Source organism: Bombina bombina, chromosome 1 (assembly GCF_027579735.1).
Source record: "Bombina bombina isolate aBomBom1 chromosome 1, aBomBom1.pri, whole genome shotgun sequence".
Classification (NCBI taxonomy): Eukaryota; Metazoa; Chordata; class Amphibia; order Anura; family Bombinatoridae; genus Bombina; species Bombina bombina.
In genome coordinates, this window is record NC_069499.1 from 479,078,093 (window position 1) to 479,102,726 (window position 24,634).

Sequence of the window (24,634 nt, forward strand, 5' to 3'; positions counted from 1 at the left end):
GACTCAGCATGCACAATTGCAGCGGTCTGAGATGTAGACGTGCAAAGGGTACTATGTCCATTGCTGCTACCATTAAGCCGATCACCTCCATGCATTGAGCTACTGACGGGAGTTGAATGGAATGAAGGACACGGCATGCATTTAGAAGCTTTGTTAATCTGTCTTCTGTCAGATAAATCTTCATTTCTACAGAATCTATAAGAGTCCCCAAGAATGGAACTCTTGTGAGAGGAAAGAGAGAACTTTTCTTTTCGTTCACTTTCCATCCATGCGACCTTAGAAATGCCAGAACTAACTCTGTATGAGACTTGGCAGTTTGAAAGCTTGAAGCTTGTATCAGAATGTCGTCTAGGTACGGAGCTACCGAAATTCCTCGCGGTCTTAGTACCGCCAGAAGGGCACCCAGAACCTTTGTGAAGATTCTTGGAGCCGTAGCCAATCCGAATGGAAGAGCTACAAACTGGTAATGCCTGTCTAAGAAGGCAAACCTTAGATACCGGTAATGATCTTTGTGAATCGGTATGTGAAGGTAAGCATCCTTTAAATCCACTGTGGTCATGTATTGACCCTTTTGGATCATGGGTAAGATTGTCCGAATAGTTTCCATTTTGAACGATGGAACTCTTAGGAATTTGTTTAGGATCTTTAAATCCAAGATTGGCCTGAAAGTTCCCTCTTTTTTGGGAACCACAAACAGGTTTGAGTAAAACCCTTGTCCTTGTTCCGACCGCGGAACCGGATGGATCACTCCCATTAATAACAGATCTTGTACACAGCGTAGAAACGCTTCTTTCTTTATCTGGTTTGTTGACAACCTTGACAGATGAAATCTCCCTCTTGGGGGAGAGAATTTGAAGTCTAGAAGGTATCCCTGAGATATGATCTCTAGCGCCCAGGGATCCTGAACATCTCTTTCCCAAGCCTGGGCGAAGAGAGAGAGTCTGCCCCCCACTAGATCCGGTCCCGGATCGGGGGTCCTCGGTTCATGCTGTCTTTGGGGCAGCAGCAGGCTTCCTGGCCTGCTTACCCTTGTTCCAGGACTGGTTAGGTTTCCAGCCTTGTCTGTAACGAGCAACAGCTCCTTCCTGTTTTGGTGCAGTGGAAGTTGGTGCTGCTCCTGCTTTGAAATTCCGAAAGGGACGAAAATTAGACTGTCTAGCCTTAGCTTTGGCTTTGTCTTGAGGCAGGGCGTGGCCCTTACCTCCTGTAATGTCAGCGATAATTTCTTTCAAACCGGGCCCAAATAAAGTTTGCCCCTTGAAAGGTATATTAAGTAATTTGGACTTAGAAGTTACATCAGCTGACCAGGATTTTAGCCACAGCGCCCTACGTGCCTGAATGGCGAATCCTGAGTTCTTAGCCGTAAGTTTGGTTAAATGTACTACGGCCTCCGAAATGAATGAATTAGCTAGTTTAAGGACTCTAAGCCTGTCCGTAATGTCGTCCAGCGTAGCTGAACTAAGGTTCTCTTCCAGAGACTCAATCCAAAATGCTGCCGCAGCCGTAATCGGCGCGATGCATGCAAGGGGTTGCAATATAAAACCTTGTTGAACAAACATTTTCTTAAGGTAACCCTCTAATTTTTTATCCATTGGATCTGAAAAAGCACAGCTATCCTCCACCGGGATAGTGGTACGCTTAGCTAAAGTAGAAACTGCTCCCTCCACCTTAGGGACCGTTTGCCATAAGTCCCGTGTGGTGGCGTCTATTGGAAACATCTTTCTAAATATTGGAGGGGGTGAGAACGGCACACCGGGTCTATCCCACTCCTTAGTAACAATTTCAGTTAGTCTCTTAGGTATAGGAAAAACGTCAGTACTCGCCGGTACCGCAAAGTATTTATCCAACCTACACAATTTCTCTGGTATTGCAACAGTGTTACAATCATTAAGAGCCGCTAAAACCTCCCCTAGTAATACACGGAGGTTCTCCAATTTAAATTTAAAATTTGAAATATCTGAATCCAATCTGTTTGGATCAGAACCGTCACCCACAGAATGAAGCTCTCCGTCCTCATGCTCTGCAAGCTGTGACGCAGTGTCTGACATGGCCCTAGTATTATCAGCGCACTCTGTTCTCACCCCAGAGTGATCACGCTTGCCTCTTAGTTCTGGTAATTTAGCCAAAACTTCAGTCATAACAGTAGCCATATCTTGTAATGTTATCTGTAATGGCCGCCCAGATGTACTAGGCGCCACAATATCACGCACCTCCCGGGCGGGAGATGCAGGTACTGACACGTGAGGCGAGTTAGTCGGCATAACTCTCCCCTCGCTGTTTGGTGAAATTTGTTCAATTTGTACAGATTGGCTTTTATTTAAAGTAGCATCAATACAGTTAGTACATAAATTTCTATTGGGCTCCACCTTGGCATTGGAACAAATGACACAGGTATCTTCCTCTGAATCAGACATGTTTAACACACTAGCAATAAACTTGCAACTTGGTTACAATCTTATTTAACAAAAACGTACTGTGCCTCAAAGAAGCACTAAACGATTAAATGACAGTTGAAATAATGAACTGAAAAACAGTTATAGCATCAATCCTTAAAAACAACACAACTTTTAGCAAAGGTTTGTTCCCCTTAGTAAAGTAACAATAATTAATTTTGAAACATAAAAATTACAGAGCAACGTTTTTTAATCACAGTCAATATATAAGTCTCACAGCTCTGCTGAGAGAATCTACCTCCCTCCAAAGAAGTTTGAAGACCCCTGAGTTCTGTTAGAGATGAACCGGATCATGCAGGAAATACAAGAGTAACTGACTGGAAATTTTTGATGCGTAGCAAAGAGCGCCAAAAACGGCCCCTCCCCCTCACACACAGCAGTGAGAGAGAAACGAAACTGTCACAATTTAAAACAAGCAACTGCCAAGTGGAAAAATAATGCCCAAACATTTATTCACTCAGTACCTCAGAAAATGCAAACGATTCTACATTCCAGCAAAAACGTTTAACATAATAAATACCTATTCAAAGGTTTAATGTACTTTTAACAGAGTAATTCCAGTGAATACCATCCCCAGAATACTGAAGTGTAGAGTATACATACATGTCATTATAACGGTATGGCAGGATTTTCTCATCAATTCCATTCAGAAAATAAAAACTGCTACATACCTCAATGCAGATTCATCTGCCCGCTGTCCCCTGATCTGAAGCTTTTACCTCCCTCAGATGGCCGAGAAACAGCAATATGATCTTAACTACTCCGGTTAAAATCATAGTAAAAAAACTCTGGTAGATTCTTCTTCAAACTCTGCCAGAGAGGTAATAACACGCTCCGGTGCTATTGTAAAATAACAAACTTTTGATTGAAGTTATAAAAACTAAGTATAATCACCATAGTCCTCTCACACATCCTATCTAGTCGTTGGGTGCAAGAGAATGACTGGGAGTGACGTAGAGGGGAGGAGCTATATGCAGCTCTGCTGGGTGAATCCTCTTGCATTTCCTGTTGGGGAGGAGTTATATCCCAGAAGTAATGATGACCCGTGGACTGATCACACATAACAGAAGAAAGACTGAACATCTGATACATCTGCCAAACGTTTGTGAAACAGAATTGACAAAGCTGAAATTTGTCCCTTTAAGAAACTTGCTGATAACCCTTTCTCCAATCCTTCTTGGAGAAAAAACAAAATACTAGGAATCCTAACTTTACTCCATGAGTAACCCTTGGATTCACACCAATAAAGATATTTACGCCATATCTTATTATAGATTTTTCTAGTGACAGGCTTTCTAGCCTGTATCAAAGTATTGATAACTGAATCAGAGAATCCTCGCTTCGATAAAATCAAGCGTTCAATCTCCACACAGTCAGTTGCAGTGAAATTATATTTGGATGTTGGAAAGGACCTTAAATGAGAAGGTCCTGTCTCAACAGAAGTTTCCACGGTGGCAGAGAGGACATGTCCACTAGATCCGCATACCAAGTCCTGCGTGGCCACACAGGCGCTATCAGGATCACTGAAGCTCTCTCCTGTTTGATTCGAGCAATCACGCGTGGGAGGAGAGGAAACGGCGGAAACACATAAGCTAGGCTGAACAATCAAGGTACTGCCAAGGCATCTATCAGTTCGGCCTGAGGATCCCTTGACCGGGATCCGTATCTTAGAAGCTTGGCATTCTGACGAGATGCCATCAAATCCAATTCCGGTCTGCCCCATCGGAGAATCAATGAGGCAAATACCTCCGGGTGAAGTTCCCACTCCCCGCGGATGAAAAGTCTGTCGACTTAGAAAATCTGCTTCCCAGTTCTCTACCCCTGGGATGTAGATCACTGACAGATGACAAGAGTGGGCCTCTGCCCAACTGATTATCTTGGATACTTCTATCATCGCTAAGGAACTCCTTGTTCCCCCCTGATGACTGACATATGCCACAGTCGTTATGTTGTCCGACTGAAATCTGATGAATTTGGCCGAAGCCAACTGAGGCCACGCCTGAAGCGCAATGAATATTGCTCTCAGTTCCAGAATATTGATTGGAAGTAGAGACTCCACCTGAGTCCAAACACCCTGAGCCTTCAGGGAGTTCCAAACTGCACCCCAGCCCAGAAGGCTGGCATCTGTTGTCACTATCACCCACGAGGGTCTGCGGAAACAAGTCCCCTGGGACAGATGATCTGGCGACAACCACCAAAGAAGAGAGTTTCTGGTCTCTTGATCCAGAATTATCTTTGGAGATAAATCCGAATAATCCCCATTCCACTGACCGAGCATGCACAGTTGCAGTGATCTGAGATGAAAGCGAGCAAACGGAACAATGTCCATTGCCGCTACCATTAATCCAATTACCTCCATACACTGAGCCACTGATGGCCGAGGAATGGACAGAAGTGCTCGGCAAGTATTCAAAATCTTTGATTTTCTGACCTCCATCAGAAATACTTTCATGGCTACCGAGTCTATCAGAGTTCCCAAGAAAGGAATCTGGAACAAGTGAACTCTTCTCTATGTTCACCTTCCAGCCGTGAGTTCTCAGAAAAGACAACACTGTGTCCGTGTGAGATTTTGTCAGATGATATGTTGACGCCTGAATCAGAATATCGTCCAGATAAGTCGCCACCGCTATCCCTTGCGGTCTGAGAACCGCCAAAAGAGACCCTAGAACCTTTGTGAAGATTCTGGGTGCTGTGGCCAACCACTAAGGAAGAACCAACTACCTGCTAAGGGAAGGTTCCCGAACCAACTGCAAGGCCTCCCAACCTAAGTAAGGTTCCTGCGTGAGAAAAAATATGTGGTCGATGCCCAAACAGAGCAGTCATAATTCCTGACCTCTCCTCCAATTGAACAGTCCTAACACCGAAGCGACTGTCGATGTCCCAAGGACAAAGGAGATTAAAAAAATCCCAGCATCGACAAAGTCCAGAGATCAGCTAATAAATCTCCAACCACAAGCTCTTAAGGAAAAGAAACAGTAAGAAGGCACCGACACCCAGAGACTAACTCGGGATCCAGGATACCTATCCTTATTACCCCTCAGAAAACCAAAGGGAGGGTACACAGCAAACAAGAGAAAACCTTGATCCACTGAACTCCTAGAGTCAGATGAGGAAAACTACCTCAGGAGGAGTCAACTGGGTAGGTGCAGCAGACCCGATCCTTCCAAATAGAAGGAAAACTAAGAAATCCAGGAATATTCCAGGAAAAACTTCCTCCAACTCTCCAGAAGAGAGAAAAGAACTGTCCAGTAGGGGGGGCGGAGTTAACCAGCAAACGAGAGAGACGTGTCTGATGAGAGCTCTCTCCTACAATCTTAAATACTCCATTAATACAGAGAAAGAGAATAGCTTCTATAGCTTACAAACTCTGCCTAATGACTCAGAGACACTCCCGAGCTCAGAGGGAAAAATAACCAAAGGGAGAGAACTCGGCAATTGTGACCAGCGGACGCCGTTCATAGCAGCCTGGCCATGCTGTGAGGCGCCTACGTTATTACAGTGACTGCGACCTAAAGATCGGAAGCCTCCTACTCTAACCGCCAGTCAGATACCACCTTGCTCTGGCACTACTACTGTCCAGAGGGTCGGGGCTCCGCTCTGGACTAGTAGCTACATAACCTACCACAGACTGAAGAGAGGAGATTGACACTCACCTGGAAACGGTGAGGCGACCTGTGCCCTTTATATCTCGGACTTTCCGAGAGAGAGACATCTCGGCGGGAGGCCCGGTTCATCATCGGCTTGGGGTTGAGAATACTTGAAAGAGAAACCCAGCTCAAAGTGCATCATAACTTCCCTATCAGATTTGGCGCGCAACTCCGCCATTTTGCGGCCCTTCCTCCCGGCACTGCTGAAGCCTTCTAGCAGCAGAGGACAAGCTCACCTTACCGGATGGACTCCCGCAGCTGGTAAGACCTTCTCAGCTGAATACAGCATTTATACTAACACCATTATAGACTTACCTAGTCCTGGCACATAACCTCTGCAAACCTGCTCAGTGCTGCGGGAGCCTAGATCATCTGCCAGCCTTATAACAACCCAGGATACGCGCTTGCCGCGCATCACTGGGATTTGCCTCAGGGGACAGAGAGAGACTGTGTACCTGTTAAGTACTGTCCCTTACACAAGAGATACCACCACTGTAATACCCCTTATTGCACTGGGGGAAAGGGAGCCGAGAGAGAGGGGAAAATTTCCTTGTATAATACATCTGAAAGCCCTGCAAGGGGATATACTCCCGCTCTCACCATAAAAGGAGATCCTAACCAAATATACCAGGAAAAGCCCAGAGGTATAGCCTGCAACATAATACCCCATAGGACACTCCTTTCTCTTTAACCGCTCCCTGGGGGCTTTGGAGTGACCAACCAGCTACTTCACCTGACACATACATACTAAGACAAGAAGTCTAACCTGACATTCTCCTTGGAACTATATACACAGAACAACGCATACAGAGTCAAGGCCTGTCGTGGTATCACGGTGTACCCCACCTCACCCAGCCCATAGAGAAAACTAGGGTGAAGATTACGCCAGAGGGTAGCGTAACAGGTCCATAGTCCTATCACCCCACAGGCAAAGAAGTCTGATCTCTCTCCTCCCTTTCCCGCCGGCCCCCATTGCCTGCGGGTCATATCCTAGACACCTTTTCCAGCATCGTCCTGAGGGGACATCTCCCCAGGAGAGAGATCTACAGACTAAAGATCTTCATCAATTTAAGAGGAGTTATAGATCGCCCTCCCTAAGATAACATAATTACCTGGGCTCTCTCACCAAGCCAAGCCCAGACGCCACCTACACCCTTCTGTGACTGTACACATTCCATCCTTGGCAAGTTCTGCCTTATTAGAGTGTATTAACCTGTCTATGCTGCAGACAATTACACAGGAACATTGCTATAGGAGGGAAATATAATATCTGTGCACAAACATATTACAGATCATGGAAAGCCTTATACACCTTGCATAAACTGTTTACATTGCCCATACTAACTGCCACCGGAGAACTTTTGATCAGCTCCTCACAACCCCACTGTCAGTGCCAGTAGACAGTGGAATCTGTGGAATTGACTCCACAAGATACACTAGGCACGGTGTGTATGCTATTTAATGTATATTCCCAGCTGCTGCGTCAGCTCAGGTGTCTCTGTAAATTTACAATACAGAGTGTAGTGTTTATTTCCTAACCTGTACTTCTCTCCGCAGGAATTTTGGCCTGTGTAATTTCACTGTACAGTATGTAGTGTTTACTGCTTAACCTGTCCAGAGGGGAGTGTTCTATTGCTTTACTGTTTATCAAACCTTTTTTTATTCTTTGCAGGTTTTCTCTACAGTAACGGTTATAGCTATTAACTAGTTCAGTGTATACTTAAGTGTTAACCCCTCAAGACTCCCGCTTTCCGGCCTAGCTAGTCTAGGCTGGTCACTTCCACCTCCCCTTTCCCCTTCCTTCGGGTCGTATCCCCCTTCCCTGAGTCGAGAGGAGGTCTGGTAAGCCCAGGGGTAGCCAGTCAGGTAGTGCCATCTTTAGGGTACTGTGGTTGCTATTCAAAGTGCACAGAATTGTCAATTGCATATGGTACTTTCGGACAGTCATCAAGATCTGAAGGGTAGAATTCTGCTCATAAGTGCCGCCATGGGGAGATAGAGGTTTCAGGTAAGCGCCTGGCCCTGCTGCGTAAAGCAATATTAATGTATAAGTGAATTCTTCCTTTTTATCCTGTCAACCTGTAGGGTCTCAAAACCGCTCTAGTAACCTCCAATCTAAGCTCAACTGTCCAGTATAAGACACCCACTCTCCACACAAAAATGCCTCACACTTCCAGAAGACATCTGAAAACCCCAAGTTCTGTTAAAAAACGGTCCTGGACCATTTCACGCAATCGTCCAAGGAGCAGCCTGGTGAGTCCAATGTGGGTCATAGCGACTCTGAATCTATGGGAGAGGGGTCTCAGCTGGACCATATGTCGTCTACCAGACCACAACACTTTATAACGGAAGCCACCCTTAAGAAAATGCTCGCAAGCCAAACCCACTCCATAACCAAAGAGATCCAGTGTAACCACGCTGAACTCCGTAAGGATATCTCAGAGATCGGGGATAGGGTGGACTCCCTGGAAAGGAAACAAGATGATATCGCCATCGACCAAACCAACTTACTGAGCTACTCAGAATCCCTTGCTGAACAGATCAACCAGCTGGAGTTTAAGCTTGCAGATGTGGAAGATAGAGCTCGCAGAAACAATGTCAGGTTTCGAGGAATTCCAGAAGATGTCCAGCCGGCCGAGCTACAAAACTTCCTAAAAGATCTCTTCAAAGACCTTCTGGGTCCTACAGAAGGGCTGATTGACACCATGGAAAGAGCTCATAGAGCCTTGCGCCCTAGAACCGTCTCACAGGAGAAACCGAGAGATGTGATAGTTTGTTTCCATAGTTTTCTCTTCAAGGACAGACTCATGCAGGCGGCTTTCTGTAAGCCACAGATGTCGGAACGGATTAAAGACATCCAGCTGTTACCTGACCTATCTGCGCATACCCTGCAGCATCGGAGATACTTCCAGCATATTACCCTAATTCTTCGCAAGGAGAATATCAAGTACAGATGGGGTTACCCGACCAAATTAGTAATAACAAAAGATAATAAAACATTTACAGTAACTTCCCTTCCTCAAGGGACATCTCTTCTCACACAGTGGGGACTCATGACAGAAGATACGAGAGCCCCCCCTCCTTCTGGCTCTAAACTGAGAGTCACTGCACCTGAATGGTCTGTTAAGGAACAAAGACCCAAGAGGTTGAAATCACTTCAGCCTCAGGGCATAACTCAACAACAGAAGTTACCCTCCTGAATACGTGCTCATTTCTTGTGACTCTGCCTCCTCCCGGTATACCATGTCCTTTCTGGACTGAGCTTTAGCAACTCACAGGGTGTTATCGAGAACTTTTGGAGGCCTGACTGATTGACTACGGTTATACTTATAGGTTCAATACAACAGTTTGTACCTAACCCCATGTACCTCATCATTTGTAACATTGCATAATTTATTAAAGAGCAGGGCCTGTAATGTTTGTAATATGCCATTTTTTATCCTTATGTAGTCAATCTCAACTGTTTCTTGTTAGACACTTATTCTCACGATGTTGCTATTTGTTTTGTCGTTTGGGGCCCGAAGGTTGACAAATGTTAAAATCTTTCTATGATCTTCCTGTTAACTGTTTGACTCACTTTGCTTATGGAGTGGGGCTGGATTTTCCGGCTCCCCGGGTATAGTTTTGCCCTTAGCTCCCCCCCCCCCCATACAGGTTAACCCACACCAGGGTTCCACCTAGGTGGACTATTTCCACCTCATATTGTCGGTACATTCCTATTCTAAGTGTTACCCGGTTCCCCTTCCCTTATACCCTTCCCGACTCGTGCACACCTCCTGTCTGTGTCCTGTCCTAAACTTCCTTACTACTTTCCCTATCCCAACTTACCTACTTTCCAGTAAAAGATATCGAAAATGAACCGCTTAAGAATTCTTACACATAATTCCAGAGGCTTAAACTCCCCTTTTAAAAGAAGTTTGCTTACCCGTATGCTCAAACATCATAACCCTGACCTTGGGTTTCTACAAGAAACCCATTGGCAGTCAGACACCCCCCATACATTTTATTCACGTTCATACGCGACCATAGAGTTCTCCCCGTTCACAAAGAAAGCTAGAGGAACTGCAGTCCTGATTCATAGGAGAGTAGATTATGAAGAAATCCAGATATTAAAAGACCCCCAAGCTAGGTTCACCATCATAGTCTGCAAGTTAGATCATGTCCTCCACACCCTGGCCTCAGTATACTTGCCTAATTCACGCCAACCTGCATGTCTTAGAAAAATTCTGCAGTTAATAGATCAATACAAACAGGGCAGAGTCATAATAGCAGGGGATTTCAATATGATTTGGGACACTAAAATTGACCGCAAGACCTTATCCCCGACTAAGACTTCTTCCCAACTGAACCTTATCTCTACACGATTTAGGACTATTATGGCTGAGTATGGCTACTACGACATTTGGAGGTCACTACACACAACAGACAGGGACTATACCCATTATTCCCAGGAACACAAGACTTATCCTAGGTTGGATAGTTTGTTCAGCGGCAACCCTAGACTCAGTCCTTCGGGCCACTATTCCCCTTTGTTCATGGTCAGACCATGATCCAGTCCTTGCGGTCCTATGTGCGAATGACCCCGGTTCCCACAACAGTAAGTGGACCCTTCCGCGCAATATCCTGGCAGACACTCGCTTTAGGGAAGAATTACGCAGAGATATAGCAGAACTCATCCAACTTAATGACAATGGACAGACCGCAGATGACACACTATGGGGAGCCATTATGGCTGTAGTTAGAGGTTATATCATTCGTAAGCAAGCCCGACTTAGAAGACTAGCTGGACTTACCCTTGCTCAAGCCCACTGTAAACTTAGACTACTTGAATCCACCAACCGAGCCAACCCCACGGATGCATTGATAGCACAGATCTCGGCCGTTCGTTCACACATCAACCAATAAGAACTGCGTCTCACTCAAGAAAACCTCACAAAGCTTAGGCAGTTATTCTATCATAAAGGCAACAGAGCGGACACCATGCTAGCCCACAGACTGCGCCAGCGGAATAACACGTCTCGCATACACCAAATTCTGTATAATAACAAGACACACAGATAGGTGACTGTTTATCAGACTACTACTCCAAACTCTATAACATCGAAAACACTGAAAATAAAACTCCTGCTTCCATACAACAGATTAGACATTTCCTCGACTCATTAAACCTCCCAACTTTAACGTCGGAGCAACAAGAGTTCTTGACCAACCCATTCTCCCTGCTTGAACTTAAGCAAGTAATCAAGGGTCTTAAACCCTTTAAGGCTCCTGGGCCTGACGGTTTTCCTGCACAGTTCTATAAAACCTACTGTCAAGAACTGATGCCAACTGCTCCTCCGGTTCTTCAGTTTGGCCAGGCAGGAAGGAAGCTTTAAGCAAGAATTCTTGGAGGCTGATATCATTATGATTCCTAAGCCAAATAAAGACCCTTCTCTTTGCCCCAACTACAGACCCATCTCGCTAATCAACGTAGACATTAAAATATACTCCAAACTTCTGGCCAACCGTATATGCAAATTATTGCCCAGCTTAATCAATCCAGACCAAGTGGGGTTCATACATAGCCGCGAGGGCCCAGATAACACGAGGCGTCTTATCAATATTGTCCGAGTCAATGAGACTGAATAAGCCTTTCTCAGTCATCTCCTTAGATGCTGAGAAGGCCTTTGATAGAGTCAGATGGAGTTATCTTTGGGAGACTCTCAGCGCTTTTAAGTTTCCCTCCGACATATGCCTCGCGATACAAGCCTTATACTCCAGACCTACAGCAGTGGTCAGGGGCTTAGGCTTCCAATCGACCCCATTCTCCATCTTTAACGGAACGAGGCAGGGTTGACCACTCTCCCCGTTATTTTTCTCTCTGGCTATTGAGCCACTTGCTGAAACAATACGCTCTGACGCGGGTTTAGAAGGAATTACACTTTCCGGCTCCAAACATAACATCGCTCTGTTTGCAGATGATGTTACTGTGTTTTCTGCAGACCCACTCCGCACAATCCCAAGACTTTTGGAAATCCTTGAGACCTTTGGTACTCTCTTTTTATAAGCTGAATACCCCCAAGACAGAAATTTACTGGTGGGGTTACCCCCAAAATTATGCCATGGAGTTAAAAAAGAAGTTTGACTTCAAATGGTCTAACAACTGGGTTACGCACCTTGGAGTAAAGATCTCTAACAATCTGAAGCAAATGGTTAAGGATAATTATCTCCCCCTTCTGGCAGACTTACGCGCTCTGAAAACCTTATGGGACCACAAGAACATTTCTTGGATGGGCCGCATAGCTTCCCTCAAAATGTCGTTTCTTCCTCGGCTCACCTATCTGTTTCGCTGCCTCCCAATTAGAGTACCTACTCACCTCTTATTACAATTTCAAAGTGAGTGCACGAAATTTATTTGGCAGAATAAGACCCCCAGAATAGCCCATAGAACCTTACAGCTTCCTATCGAGCTAGGAGGGCTGGCTTCCCCATCCATAGTCAAGTACTATGAGGGAGTCATGCTCACGCATATCTCCCAATGGGGGGTGCGCCACGCTAAAGACAGATGGAGAGAGGTTGAACAAGCCTCATTAGCCTTTGACATTTTCCTAAAGGATTTAATTTGGACCCCAGTCCATAGCCGCAGAACCTTAGGCATACATAATCTTGTAGTACTTGAGTGTCTGGCAATCTGGGATAAGATCCGGCATCACAGCCTGATCGCACCTCATCCCTCCCCGATCACCTCTGTCCCGGGCCTTCTTACAGGCCTTGCGGAAACACATCCCAATACATGGGCTCGATTAGGTGTCAAACAAGTTTCGGACTTTTGGTCAAGGTCTAGTGGAGACGGTTTTATTTCACTGTCTCAGGGCCGACCCTGCGAAAATATCCCGTCCTTTCTTCACTTTGAACTCATTAGAATTTAGAGTTTCCTCTCCAGCTGGGGTTTCCTCCCTTCTGTCTCTCGCCAGCTCACTCCATGGGAGTCTGTGTGGAGTGGGGGCCGTAGACTCCACAAGCCTCTCTCGAGACATTACGGTTTGCTTGAGGGCACCATACCTCCTGCCCTGGCATCACACTTACTAAAGTGGAATGCTGCTCTTCACACCCACATTCCTGTAAACTCCTGGCAGAGGTCCATCACCTTAACTAAAAAATCATTACACTGTATAACAATGTTTGAGACCTACTACAAGGTCATTTCTCAATGGTATCTCGTCCCTACGCGGCTATCCAAAATGTTTCCACTGACTTCACCCTTGTGTTGGAGGGAATGTGGTCTCCCTGGAGATATGCTCCACACGTGGTGGGAGTGCCCAAAGCTCATACCCCTGTGGAACTCTTGCTTCCGCACTCTGGTGGCCTTTAAGATTGCGATCCCTAAAAACCCTGCAACGGCACTACTCCACCTAAACTTACACACCCTTCCTAAACAACAGCAGATTTTTTGTGTATACCTCATGTCATCTGTTAAAACCAATATTGCTAGATGTTGGAAGAAAGCAACTCCCCCAAGGTGGTCCGATATCCTTAACACTATGGCCTACCTGTACACAATGGAAAAGGACATATATTATAGTCTGGACAAAGTAGATCTATTTGAAATGGTTTGGGCTGACTGGAAAGACGCACATGACACTCAATGGATACCCCCAGTTAGGGCCTAAGCGATTCTACCCCGGGCATTTTGGGATGACTGCCTGAGATGTCCCCCCCCCCCTTCTCCCCTTATCTGGGTCCCTTCCTCTCCTCCCCCCCCACTCTCCTACCCCCTTTTAATAGTTATCTTGAAATGTACCAACCCCTTTCTCTGTCTGTTGAACATACAAGTTATATGTTATAGTTTTTGTACTCATACAGACTTGTCGTGTGTCATATTGTGCAGGGGACCTGCGAGTCGCCAGTTGCTGTATTATATTGTTTAAAACGAATAAAAATTTCATGATTCAAAAAAAAAAAAAACTGTCCAGAAGGAATAAGGAGAGTTTTCCAAGCCTGAGAAACCAAACCTGCTACCGGACACCAGACATATCCAAGATTATAAAATTCTAGAAACAGAATAACCAAATGCCAAGTCAAAGACAAGGGCTAGGTTAAAAATCCAGACACCCAAAACCAGGAGCCGGATCAAAAGGTCAAAAACTTGCGGAACCACCACAAGATACTCCTTCTGGAAATGAAATTGCACCAGAGTCAATTCAATCACTGCCAAACTCCCATGGAGTCTTGAACTCTGATCTCTCAAGATGTATCCCAGTGACTGGACACTCTGCCCCAAAGGGCTTCTAGGATGATACCTTCAAAGTCCGAAGAAAAAAGGAGCCAAAAGAGATCAGAACTCCAACCTTGGAAATTAATCCCTGATTGAGAAATCTAAAGATCCAAACTGGATCAACCCTGGAAAACCTATAGCACAAGGAATCAACAAATGAACAATCATCCTAAAAACTCCTAGAAGGCGACAGCAAGAGAGACTGCATAAGAATCCCCCAGATCCCCAAGTATAAGTATCAAAAAGAGGATACTGCAAGGAAAAAGGGGTCCCGAAGCACCGGGTCTCCCCAAACAGATGACCGGAAGTCTTACGACAAAAGACAAGGGGAAGCGAAAAGGGCAGCAACCTCAAAAAGAGGAGAAAAGCACTGGTGAAGGAGATCTTACAATAGGATAATTCGATCCAGGTACAGAAGATCTCCAAGCAGTCATCTGATCCCCCTCAGAAGAGAGGACTCCAGCTCCTGTCCAAAGGACCTCAGGAACTACAAATACACTGCAACAGAAGGATTCGTAAACCCAGTTAGCGATGCCGGTACAAAACACTTAGTATAGAGAATGAACCAACGTCGGACGGCCCACCAAGATGAAACAAAACTAGGACCAGCCTGACATCTAGGAAAGAAGGGCCTCCTATAACTTGTAATACAAGAAAACAACCTCTTAACGAGAAGTAAGCAAACCTAGTACCCAAACAGGGCCAGCCTCTTGTCAAGGATACAGCATGTCTGATATAAACCTCAAAAGAACAGAGTAAACTAGTACCCAACCAGGACCAGCCTGCTGACCAGGGTACAACGAACTGTTAGTTCTAACTCCTAGTAGGGTTAGACCAAAAAACAGACAAACGACAGACAAATAAGCTCTGAGGCTTAAACATGGTCTTAACATTATTATTTTTTGTGACTTCCGCCGGAAGCAACATCCATCGTGATCATAAAATCACAAGTATCAAAATCCCAGAGAAGAAAAGAATTTCCTAAAAGAAGGACTATAACAGTCTCAAGCTCCGGAAATAAAAGAAACACATCCTAACAGGATCAAAATAAAGCAGGCAGCACCTACAGGTGAAACGCCAAAAAGGAATAGAAATACTAACAGGGCCAGCCTGTCAGAGACCTGATTCCTCAAGAGCTCAGAACAAGGATTAGATACACAAACAAAAGACAATCAGGAGTAGGATTCACATCCCTCCCCACATCTAGCGCTGTTCGCCATCAGAATCAGAAGACTGAGGATCCAGAGGCAAATGAAGACTAAAAACCTCCCAAGCCTCCAGTACCTGCCACAGCAATAAACGCAGGCGCGTCAGACTGACTCGAAAGGCAAAACTCATCTCCGGCGGGGAAACTGAAGGCCCCGATCCTGCTGGCTGTTCCCCTAAAGCCTCAGAAAGAACCGCTCCCCCAGAGGAAAGACCCGTCAGGAAAAGAGGACACGGATAAGCTCTTGCTGGCCCTCAAGAAGCTGTAAATGCGCAAACGCCAATAAAATGGCCATGTGCTACCGAGCAGCAACCTCTGGTGGAAAGAAACCTCCTTCCAGAGAAGGGGTAACATAATTTGGGACAACTGCTTGCATAGGAACAGAAAATTCCAGGCAACCCACCTCACGGGACACAGAATCCTCAGAGGCGGACGGCTCAGCGGTCTCCAATATCTCCCCAGAGGGAGAAAAGAGCACTCTAAATGATTGAGCTGGATTACCCAGGCCTCCATACAATCTAAGCAGGAAACAGAATCTGAGACAGAAAAATCCTCCTCAGAAAAACTGACCAGACAAATGTAGACAAAAAAAACTGGCACTTACCACCTCCTATGACCCAGACAAGTAGAGAAATAGGTCCTCTCCACAGCCACTCAGAAGAGATACAGAAATGGAGAATGAAAACGTGACCATGCCCGGTCACGAGGTGTGACCTGTAGGTCAAAGAAAAGTGTGCCAGTCCACAAGAACTACGTAGCTCTAAAAAAAATTGTACGTTCCGTAATAGCCATGAGCCCCAACATTTCTACACATAAGCAGACAGAATCAAATAACAAACATGATTAAAGTCCCCCACTGCTCAATAACCCCCCTCAGGAGATATTAGCCCTTGATTCCATAAAGATTAAGGAGTCCCACTGAGACCCGCTCTTCTATCATTTAAATTACATTCACAATGAAAGTAAAATGTTAACGATCTTAGCGGAATCTATGCTGTGGAACAGTAACACGGTCCTTCAAGTTTGACAGATAGTAGCGTCGCTTCTGACATGGACTTGAGTGAAGAAAGCAGGCAGCGAAACTCGTCAACGCTGATTGCTTATGGAACGGTTAATATGAGTTAGGATGGTTTCGCAGAAAGACTCTCCCTGCATCTCTGGACTCTAACTTTCATTCATGCTCTCACCGAGAGGCTGACAGGACTACTTAAAACTTCAGTCCCAATTCAAAGAGTACTACCCTCCATAAGAGACCAATCCGTAATCTTCTAACACTTCTCTGCCAACCTCCTAAGATGAAAGGCAAAGAATGAGTGGGGGATGAGGGGAGTGGGGTAGGTATTTAAGCCTTTGGCTGGGGTGTTTTTACCTCCTCCTGGTGGCCAGGTTCTGTATTTCCCAAAAGTAATGAATGCAGCTGTGGACTCTCCCCGTTAAAGAAGAAAAAACAGCTATTTTGAAATGACAAAATGAACACACAAACAGTAATTTCCAATACATTTAGTTCGCTGGTATAACAAACATTAAGAGGAAACTAATTTTACAGTACAGCGTACCTTTTAGGAGATATTATATTTAAATAAATATGCATATAAGAATAAATGTATCATCTATGGCTCTAAGTTCTGCAAAAATAATGGTGACCCTTTAAACTTGAGCAATGTTTTTTGAAATGTGGAGCACACATAGAATGTCTTCTTCAGGCTAAAATTTTAGCTCTTTCCATGCATTAATATTAATCAGGACAGACATGTTTCATCAAACAAGCAAGACTGTATACAGTGAATACTTACCATTTATTCCTCTAGGTGTTACTTGGGTTAGCTTAAGCCCGGATTCCTTTAAAAATCCAATAGAAACTTCAACACTGTCATCGGTAGGTCTTTCTAGCAACAAGGTTAGCATTTCCAGAGCCAAGACTTCATGAGCCTGATAAAATAAAGAATACAAATATATAAATTATGTATTTTTAAACCACCCAAAAACAGAATTTATGTTTACCTGATAAATTACTTTCTCCAACGGTGTGTCCGGTCCACGGCGTCATCCTTACTTGTGGGATATTCTCTTCCCCAACAGGAAATGGCAAAGAGCCCAGCAAAGCTGGTCACATGATCCCTCCTAGGCTCCGCCTACCCCAGTCATTCGACCGACGTTAAGGAGGAATATTTGCATAGGAGAAACCATATGATACCGTGGTGACTGTAGTTAAAGAAAATAAAATATCAGACCTGATTAAAAAACCAGGGCGGGCCGTGGACCGGACACACCGTTGGAGAAAGTAATTTATCAGGTAAACATAAATTCTGTTTTCTCCAACATAGGTGTGTCCGGTCCACGGCGTCATCCTTACTTGTGGGAACCAATACCAAAGCTTTAGGACACGGATGAAGGGAGGGAGCAAATCAGGTCACCTAAATGGAAGGCACCACGGCTTGCAAAACCTTTCTCCCAAAAATAGCCTCAGAAGAAGCAAAAGTATCAAACTTGTAAAATTTGGTAAAAGTGTGCAGTGAAGACCAAGTCGCTGCCCTACATATCTGATCAACAGAAGCCTCGTTCTTGAAGGCCCATGTGGAAGCCACAGCCCTAGTGGAATGAGCTGTGATTCTTTCGGGAGGCTGCCGTCCGGCAGTCTCGTAAGCCAATCTGATGATGCTTTTAATCCAAAAAGAGAGAGAGGTAGAAGTTGCTTTTTGACCTCTCCTTTTACCTGAATAAACAACAAACAAGGAAGATGTTTGTCTAAAATCCTTTGTAGCATCTAAATAGAATTTTAGAGCGCGAACAACATCCAAATTGTGCAACAAACGTTCCTTCTTCGAAACTGGTTTCGGACACAGAGAAGGTACGATAATCTCCTGGTTAATGTTTTTGTTAGAAACAACTTTTGGAAGAAAACCAGGTTTAGTACGTAAAACCACCTTATCTGCATGGAACACCAGATAAGGAGGAGAACACTGCAGAGCAGATAATTCTGAAACTCTTCGAGCAGAAGAAATTGCAACCAAAAACAAAACTTTACAAGATAATAACTTAATATCAACGGAATGTAAGGGTTCAAACGGAACCCCCTGAAGAACTGAAAGAACTAAGTTGAGACTCCAAGGAGGAGTCAAAGGTTTGTAAACAGGCTTGATTCTGACCAGAGCCTGAACAAAGGCTTGAACATCTGGCACAGCTGCCAGCTTTTTGTGAAGTAACACAGACAAGGCAGAAATCTGTCCCTTCAGGGAACTTGCAGATAATCCTTTTTCCAATCCTTCTTGAAGGAAGGATAGAATCTTAGGAATCTTAACCTTGTCCCAAGGGAATCCTTTAGATTCACACCAACAGATATATTTTTTCCAAATTTTGTGGTAAATCTTTCTAGTTACAGGCTTTCTGGCCTGAACAAGAGTATCGATAACAGAATCTGAGAACCCTCGCTTCGATAAGATCAAGCGTTCAATCTCCAAGCAGTCAGCTGGAGTGAGACCAGATTCGGATGTTCGAACGGACCCTGAACAAGAAGGTCTCGTCTCAAAGGTAGCTTCCATGGTGGAGCCGATGACATATTCACCAGATCTGCATACCAAGTCCTGCGTGGCCACGCAGGAGCTATCAAGATCACCGACGCCCTCTCCTGATTGATCCTGGCTACCAGCCTGGGGATGAGAGGAAACGGCGGGAACACATAAGCTAGTTTGAAGGTCCAAGGTGCTACTAGTGCATCCACTAGAGCCGCCTTGGGATCCCTGGATCTGGACCCGTAGCAAGGAACTTTGAAGTTCTGACGAGAGGCCATCAGATCCATGTCTGGAATGCCCCACAGTTGAGTGACTTGGGCAAAGATTTCCGGATGGAGTTCCCACTCCCCCGGATGCAATGTCTGACGACTCAGAAAATCCGCTTCCCAATTTTCCACTCCTGGGATGTGGATAGCAGACAGGTGGCAGGAGTGAGACTCCGCCCATAGAATGATTTTGGTCACTTCTTCCATCGCTAGGGAACTCCTTGTTCCCCCCTGATGGTTGATGTACGCAACAGTTGTCATGTTGTCTGATTGAAACCGTATGAACTTGGCCCTCGCTAGCTGAGGCCAAGCTTTGAGAGCATTGAATATCGCTCTCAGTTCCAGAATATTTATCGGTAGAAGAGATTCTTCCCGAGACCAAAGACCCTGAGCTTTCAGGGATCCCCAGACCGCGCCCCAGCCCATCAGACTGGCGTCGGTCGTGACAATGACCCACTCTGGTCTGCGGAAGGTCATCCCTTGTGACAGGTTGTCCAGGGACAGCCACCAACGGAGTGAGTCTCTGGTCCTCTGATTTACTTGTATCTTCGGAGACAAGTCTGTATAGTCCCCATTCCACTGACTGAGCATGCACAGTTGTAATGGTCTTAGATGAATGCGCGCAAAAGGAACTATGTCCATTGCCGCTACCATCAAACCTATCACTTCCATGCACTGCGCTATGGAAGGAAGAGGAACGGAATGAAGTATCCGACAAGAGTCTAGAAGTTTTGTTTTTCTGGCTTCTGTCAGAAAAATCCTCATTTCTAAGGAGTCTATTATTGTTCCCAAGAAGGGAACCCTTGTTGACGGAGATAGAGAACTCTTTTCCACGTTCACTTTCCATCCGTGAGATCTGAGAAAGGCCAGGACAATGTCCGTGTGAGCCTTTGCTTGAGGAAGGGACGACGCTTGAATCAGAATGTCGTCCAAGTAAGGTACTACGGCAATGCCCCTTGGTCTTAGCACAGCTAGAAGGGACCCTAGTTCTTTTGTGAAAATCCTTGGAGCAGTGGCTAACCCGAAAGGAAGCGCCACAAACTGGTAATGCTTGTCCAGGAATGCGAACCTTAGGAACCGATGATGTTCCTTGTGGATAGGAATATGTAGATACGCATCCTTTAAATCCACCGTGGTCATGAATTGACCTTCCTGGATGGAAGGAAGAATTGTTCGAATGGTTTCCATCTTGAACGATGGAACCTTGAGAAACTTGTTTAAGATCTTGAGATCTAAGATTGGTCTGAACGTTCCCTCTTTTTTGGGAACTATGAACAGATTGGAGTAGAACCCCATCCCTTGTTCTCCTAATGGAACAGGATGAATCACTCCCATTTTTAACAGGTCTTCTACACAATGTAAGAATGCCTGTCTTTTTATGTGGTCTGAAGACAACTGAGACCTGTGGAACCTCCCCCTTGGGGGAAGCCCCTTGAACTCCAGAAAATAACCTTGGGAGACTATTTCTAGCGCCCAAGGATCCAGAACATCTCTTGCCCAAGCCTGAGCGAAGAGAGAGAGTCTGCCCCCCACCAGATCCGGTCCCGGATCGGGGGCCAACATTTCATGCTGTCTTGGTAGCAGTGGCAGGTTTCTTGGCCTGCTTTCCCTTGTTCCAGCCTTGCATTGGTCTCCAAGCTGGCTTGGCTTGAGAAGTATTACCCTCTTGCTTAGAGGACGTAGCACTTTGGGCTGGTCCGTTTCTACGAAAGGGACGAAAATTAGGTTTATTTTTGGCCTTGAAAGGCCGATCCTGAGGAAGGGCGTGGCCCTTACCCCCAGTGATATCAGAGATAATCTCTTTCAAGTCAGGGCCAAACAGCGTTTTCCCCTTGAAAGGAATGTTAAGTAGCTTGTTCTTGGAAGACGCATCAGCTGACCAAGATTTCAACCAAAGCGCTCTGCGCGCCACAATAGCAAACCCAGAATTCTTAGCCGCTAACCTAGCCAATTGCAAAGTGGCGTCTAAGGTGAAAGAATTAGCCAATTTGAGAGCATTGATTCTGTCCATAATCTCCTCATAAGGAGGAGAATCACTATCGACCGCCTTTACCAGCTCATCGAACCAGAAACACGCGGCTGTAGCGACAGGGACAATGCATGAAATTGGTTGTAGAAGGTAACCCTGCTGAACAAACATCTTTTTAAGTAAACCTTCTAATTTTTTATCCATAGGATCTTTGAAAACACAACTATCTTCTATGGGTATAGTGGTGCGTTTGTTTAAGGTGGAAACCGCTCCCTCGACCTTGGGGACTGTCTGCCATAAGTCCTTTCTGGGGTCGACCATAGGAAACAATTTTTTAAATATGGGGGGAGGGACGAAAGGAATACCGGGCCTTTCCCATTCTTTATTTACAATGTCCGCCACCCGCTTGGGTATAGGAAAAGCTTCTGGGAGCCCCGGGACCTCTAGGAACTTGTCCATTTTACATAGTTTCTCTGGGATGACCAACTTGTCACAATCATCCAGAGTGGATAATACCTCCTTAAGCAGAATGCGGAGATGTTCCAACTTAAATTTAAACGTAATCACATCAGGTTCAGCTTGTTGAGAAATGTTCCCTGAATCAGTAATTTCTCCCTCAGACAAAACCTCCCTGGCCCCATCAGACTGGTTTAGGGGCCCTTCAGAACCATTATTATCAGCGTCGTCATGCTCTTCAGTATCTAAAACAGAGCAGTCGCGCTTACGCTGATAAGTGTTCATTTTGGCTAAAATGTTTTTGACAGAATTATCCATTACAGCCGTTAATTGTTGCATAGTAAGGAGTATTGGCGCGCTAGATGTACTAGGGGCCTCCTGAGTGGGCAAGACTCGTGTAGACGAAGGAGGGAATGATGCAGTACCATGCTTACTCCCCTCACTTGAGGAATCATCTTGGGCATCATTGTCATTGTCACATAAATCACATTTATTTAAATGAGAAGGAACTCTGGCTTCCCCACATTCAGAACACAGTCTATCTGGTAGTTCAGACATGTTAAACAGGCATAAACTTGATAACAAAGTACAAAAAACGTTTTAAAATAAAACCGTTACTGTCACTTTAAATTTTAAACTGAACACACTTTATTACTGCAATTGCGAAAAAATATGAAGGAATTGTTCAAAATTCACCAAAATTTCACCACAGTGTCTTAAAGCCTTAAAAGTATTGCACACCAAATTTGGAAGCTTTAACCCTTAAAATAACGGAACCGGAGCCGTTTTTAACTTTAACCCCTTTACAGTCCCTGGTATCTGCTTTGCTGAGACCCAACCAAGCCCAAAGGGGAATACGATACCAAATGACGCCTTCAGAAAGTCTTTTCTAAGTATCAGAGCTCCTCACACATGCGACTGCATGTCATGCCTCTCAAAAACAAGTGCGCAACACCGGCGCGAAAATGAGGCTCTGCCTATGATTTGGGAAAGCCCCTAAAGAATAAGGTGTCTAAAACAGTGCCTGCCGATATAATCTTATCAAAATACCCAGATTAAATGATTCCTCAAGGCTAAATGTGTGTTAATAATGAATCGATTTAGCCCAGAAAAAGTCTACAGTCTTAATAAGCCCTTGTGAAGCCCTTATTTACTATCTTAATAAACATGGCTTACCGGATCCCATAGGGAAAATGACAGCTTCCAGCATTACATCGTCTTGTTAGAATGTGTCATACCTCAAGCAGCAAGAGACTGCTCACTGTTCCCCCAACTGAAGTTAATTGCTCTCAACAGTCCTGTGTGGAACAGCCATGGATTTTAGTAACGGTTGCTAAAATCATTTTCCTCATACAAACAGAAATCTTCATCTCTTTTCTGTTTCTGAGTAAATAGTACATACCAGCACTATTTTAAAATAACAAACTCTTGATTGAATAATAAAAACTACAGTTAAACACTAAAAAACTCTAAGCCATCTCCGTGGAGATGTTGCCTGTACAACGGCAAAGAGAATGACTGGGGTAGGCGGAGCCTAGGAGGGATCATGTGACCAGCTTTGCTGGGCTCTTTGCCATTTCCTGTTGGGGAAGAGAATATCCCACAAGTAAGGATGACGCAGTGGACCGGACACACCTATGTTGGAGAAATTAATTTTTAAATCACTGTATCTACTGCCAAGTATTTTCTGGCTTCTTCTAGGTAAGACGCAGCTGAACCTACAAGTGTCAATTAAATACACAGTCTGTCCGTCCATAGTAATAATGCAAATTTTAACCATGCACTGACTGAATACTCATGAAGACAGCAGGCTGTGACAAATCTGGTCAGAACCAATGGTTAAAGCCCATAAAAACAGCAGTGAAAAGTTCAAATTCCCTGTTTTGCAAAGCCCTAATGTAGTTTTAATATGTATTGTTTTTAGGTGAATCCCCAAATACTCCAGATGTGTAACAAAACAGAAAATAGATAGAAATCATAGAACATCTTCAAACAATATTTCATATGTTTTGTTACTAAAACCTTTTTAATGGGTTATTTGGTTGACAAATCTGTTTAAAATTCAGGAGCCTATAAGAATATTTAGGAGCCGGTCATACTTTTAGGAGCCAGATAATAGTATTTGCATATAGATATATGGAGAATATCCCAAAATGTTAGGAGCCCAGGGTAAAACTCTAGGGGTTTGTCAAGCCCTGGGTTACAGTAGCTTTCTTCTATTCCATCCTACCTTATCAACTTTACAAAGGGTTCAGTCTCCACTGGGCTGTTATGTAACTTTGCCGTTTCAATTTATATTGATTGCCAAATTTACTTTGTTCACTTGGAACCCCTTTTCAGGGGTTAACGGACCATTAAATACAGTAGAATTGCATAATCAACAAATGCATAGTAAAAAGATATTGCAATAGCACTAACTGAATTTCAAATGAGCGGTAGATTTTCCCCCCTGATAAATATGAAAATTTCTTCAATTTTCCTGCCCCCTGTGTCATACACCAGCAAACCACACTAAACTCCTGCACATCCTCAGTAGGAACTGGTGCCTCAGAAAACGTGCATATAAAAGTAAATTGGAAAGTTTTTTTAAAAATTGTATGCTCCATCTGAATCACGAAAAGGAAATGTTTGAGTTTTGTGCCCCTTTAAACAGATAAGTGCAGTAATAAAATGCGTGTATAACATATCACTAACTGATGGTCTTCTGTCACAGATTTTACTTTTACAATATTTAGCCTCACTTATTAATCCTAACTTTACACACCATTGGGAGGCATATACATTCATTAAATAGGTTAGTGTGTGTGTGTGTGTGTGTGTGTGTGTGTGTGAACGCATGCAGGTCAGTGTGTGTGTGTGAACGCATGTAGGTC

General features: G+C 44.6%; 1 protein-coding gene across 2 annotated transcripts in view; it reads right to left on the bottom strand.

Annotated features, from left to right (window-relative positions):
* CWC22 (CWC22 spliceosome associated protein homolog) overlaps positions 1–24,634 on the bottom strand; it is a 295,530-nt gene that overhangs the window by 123,519 nt on the left and 147,377 nt on the right. For both annotated transcript variants that reach the window (XM_053698519.1, XM_053698518.1), the window contains one exon: positions 17,355–17,490. In XM_053698519.1, the coding sequence (XP_053554494.1) occupies positions 17,355–17,490 (136 nt within the window). The remainder of the gene's footprint in view (positions 1–17,354; positions 17,491–24,634) is intronic.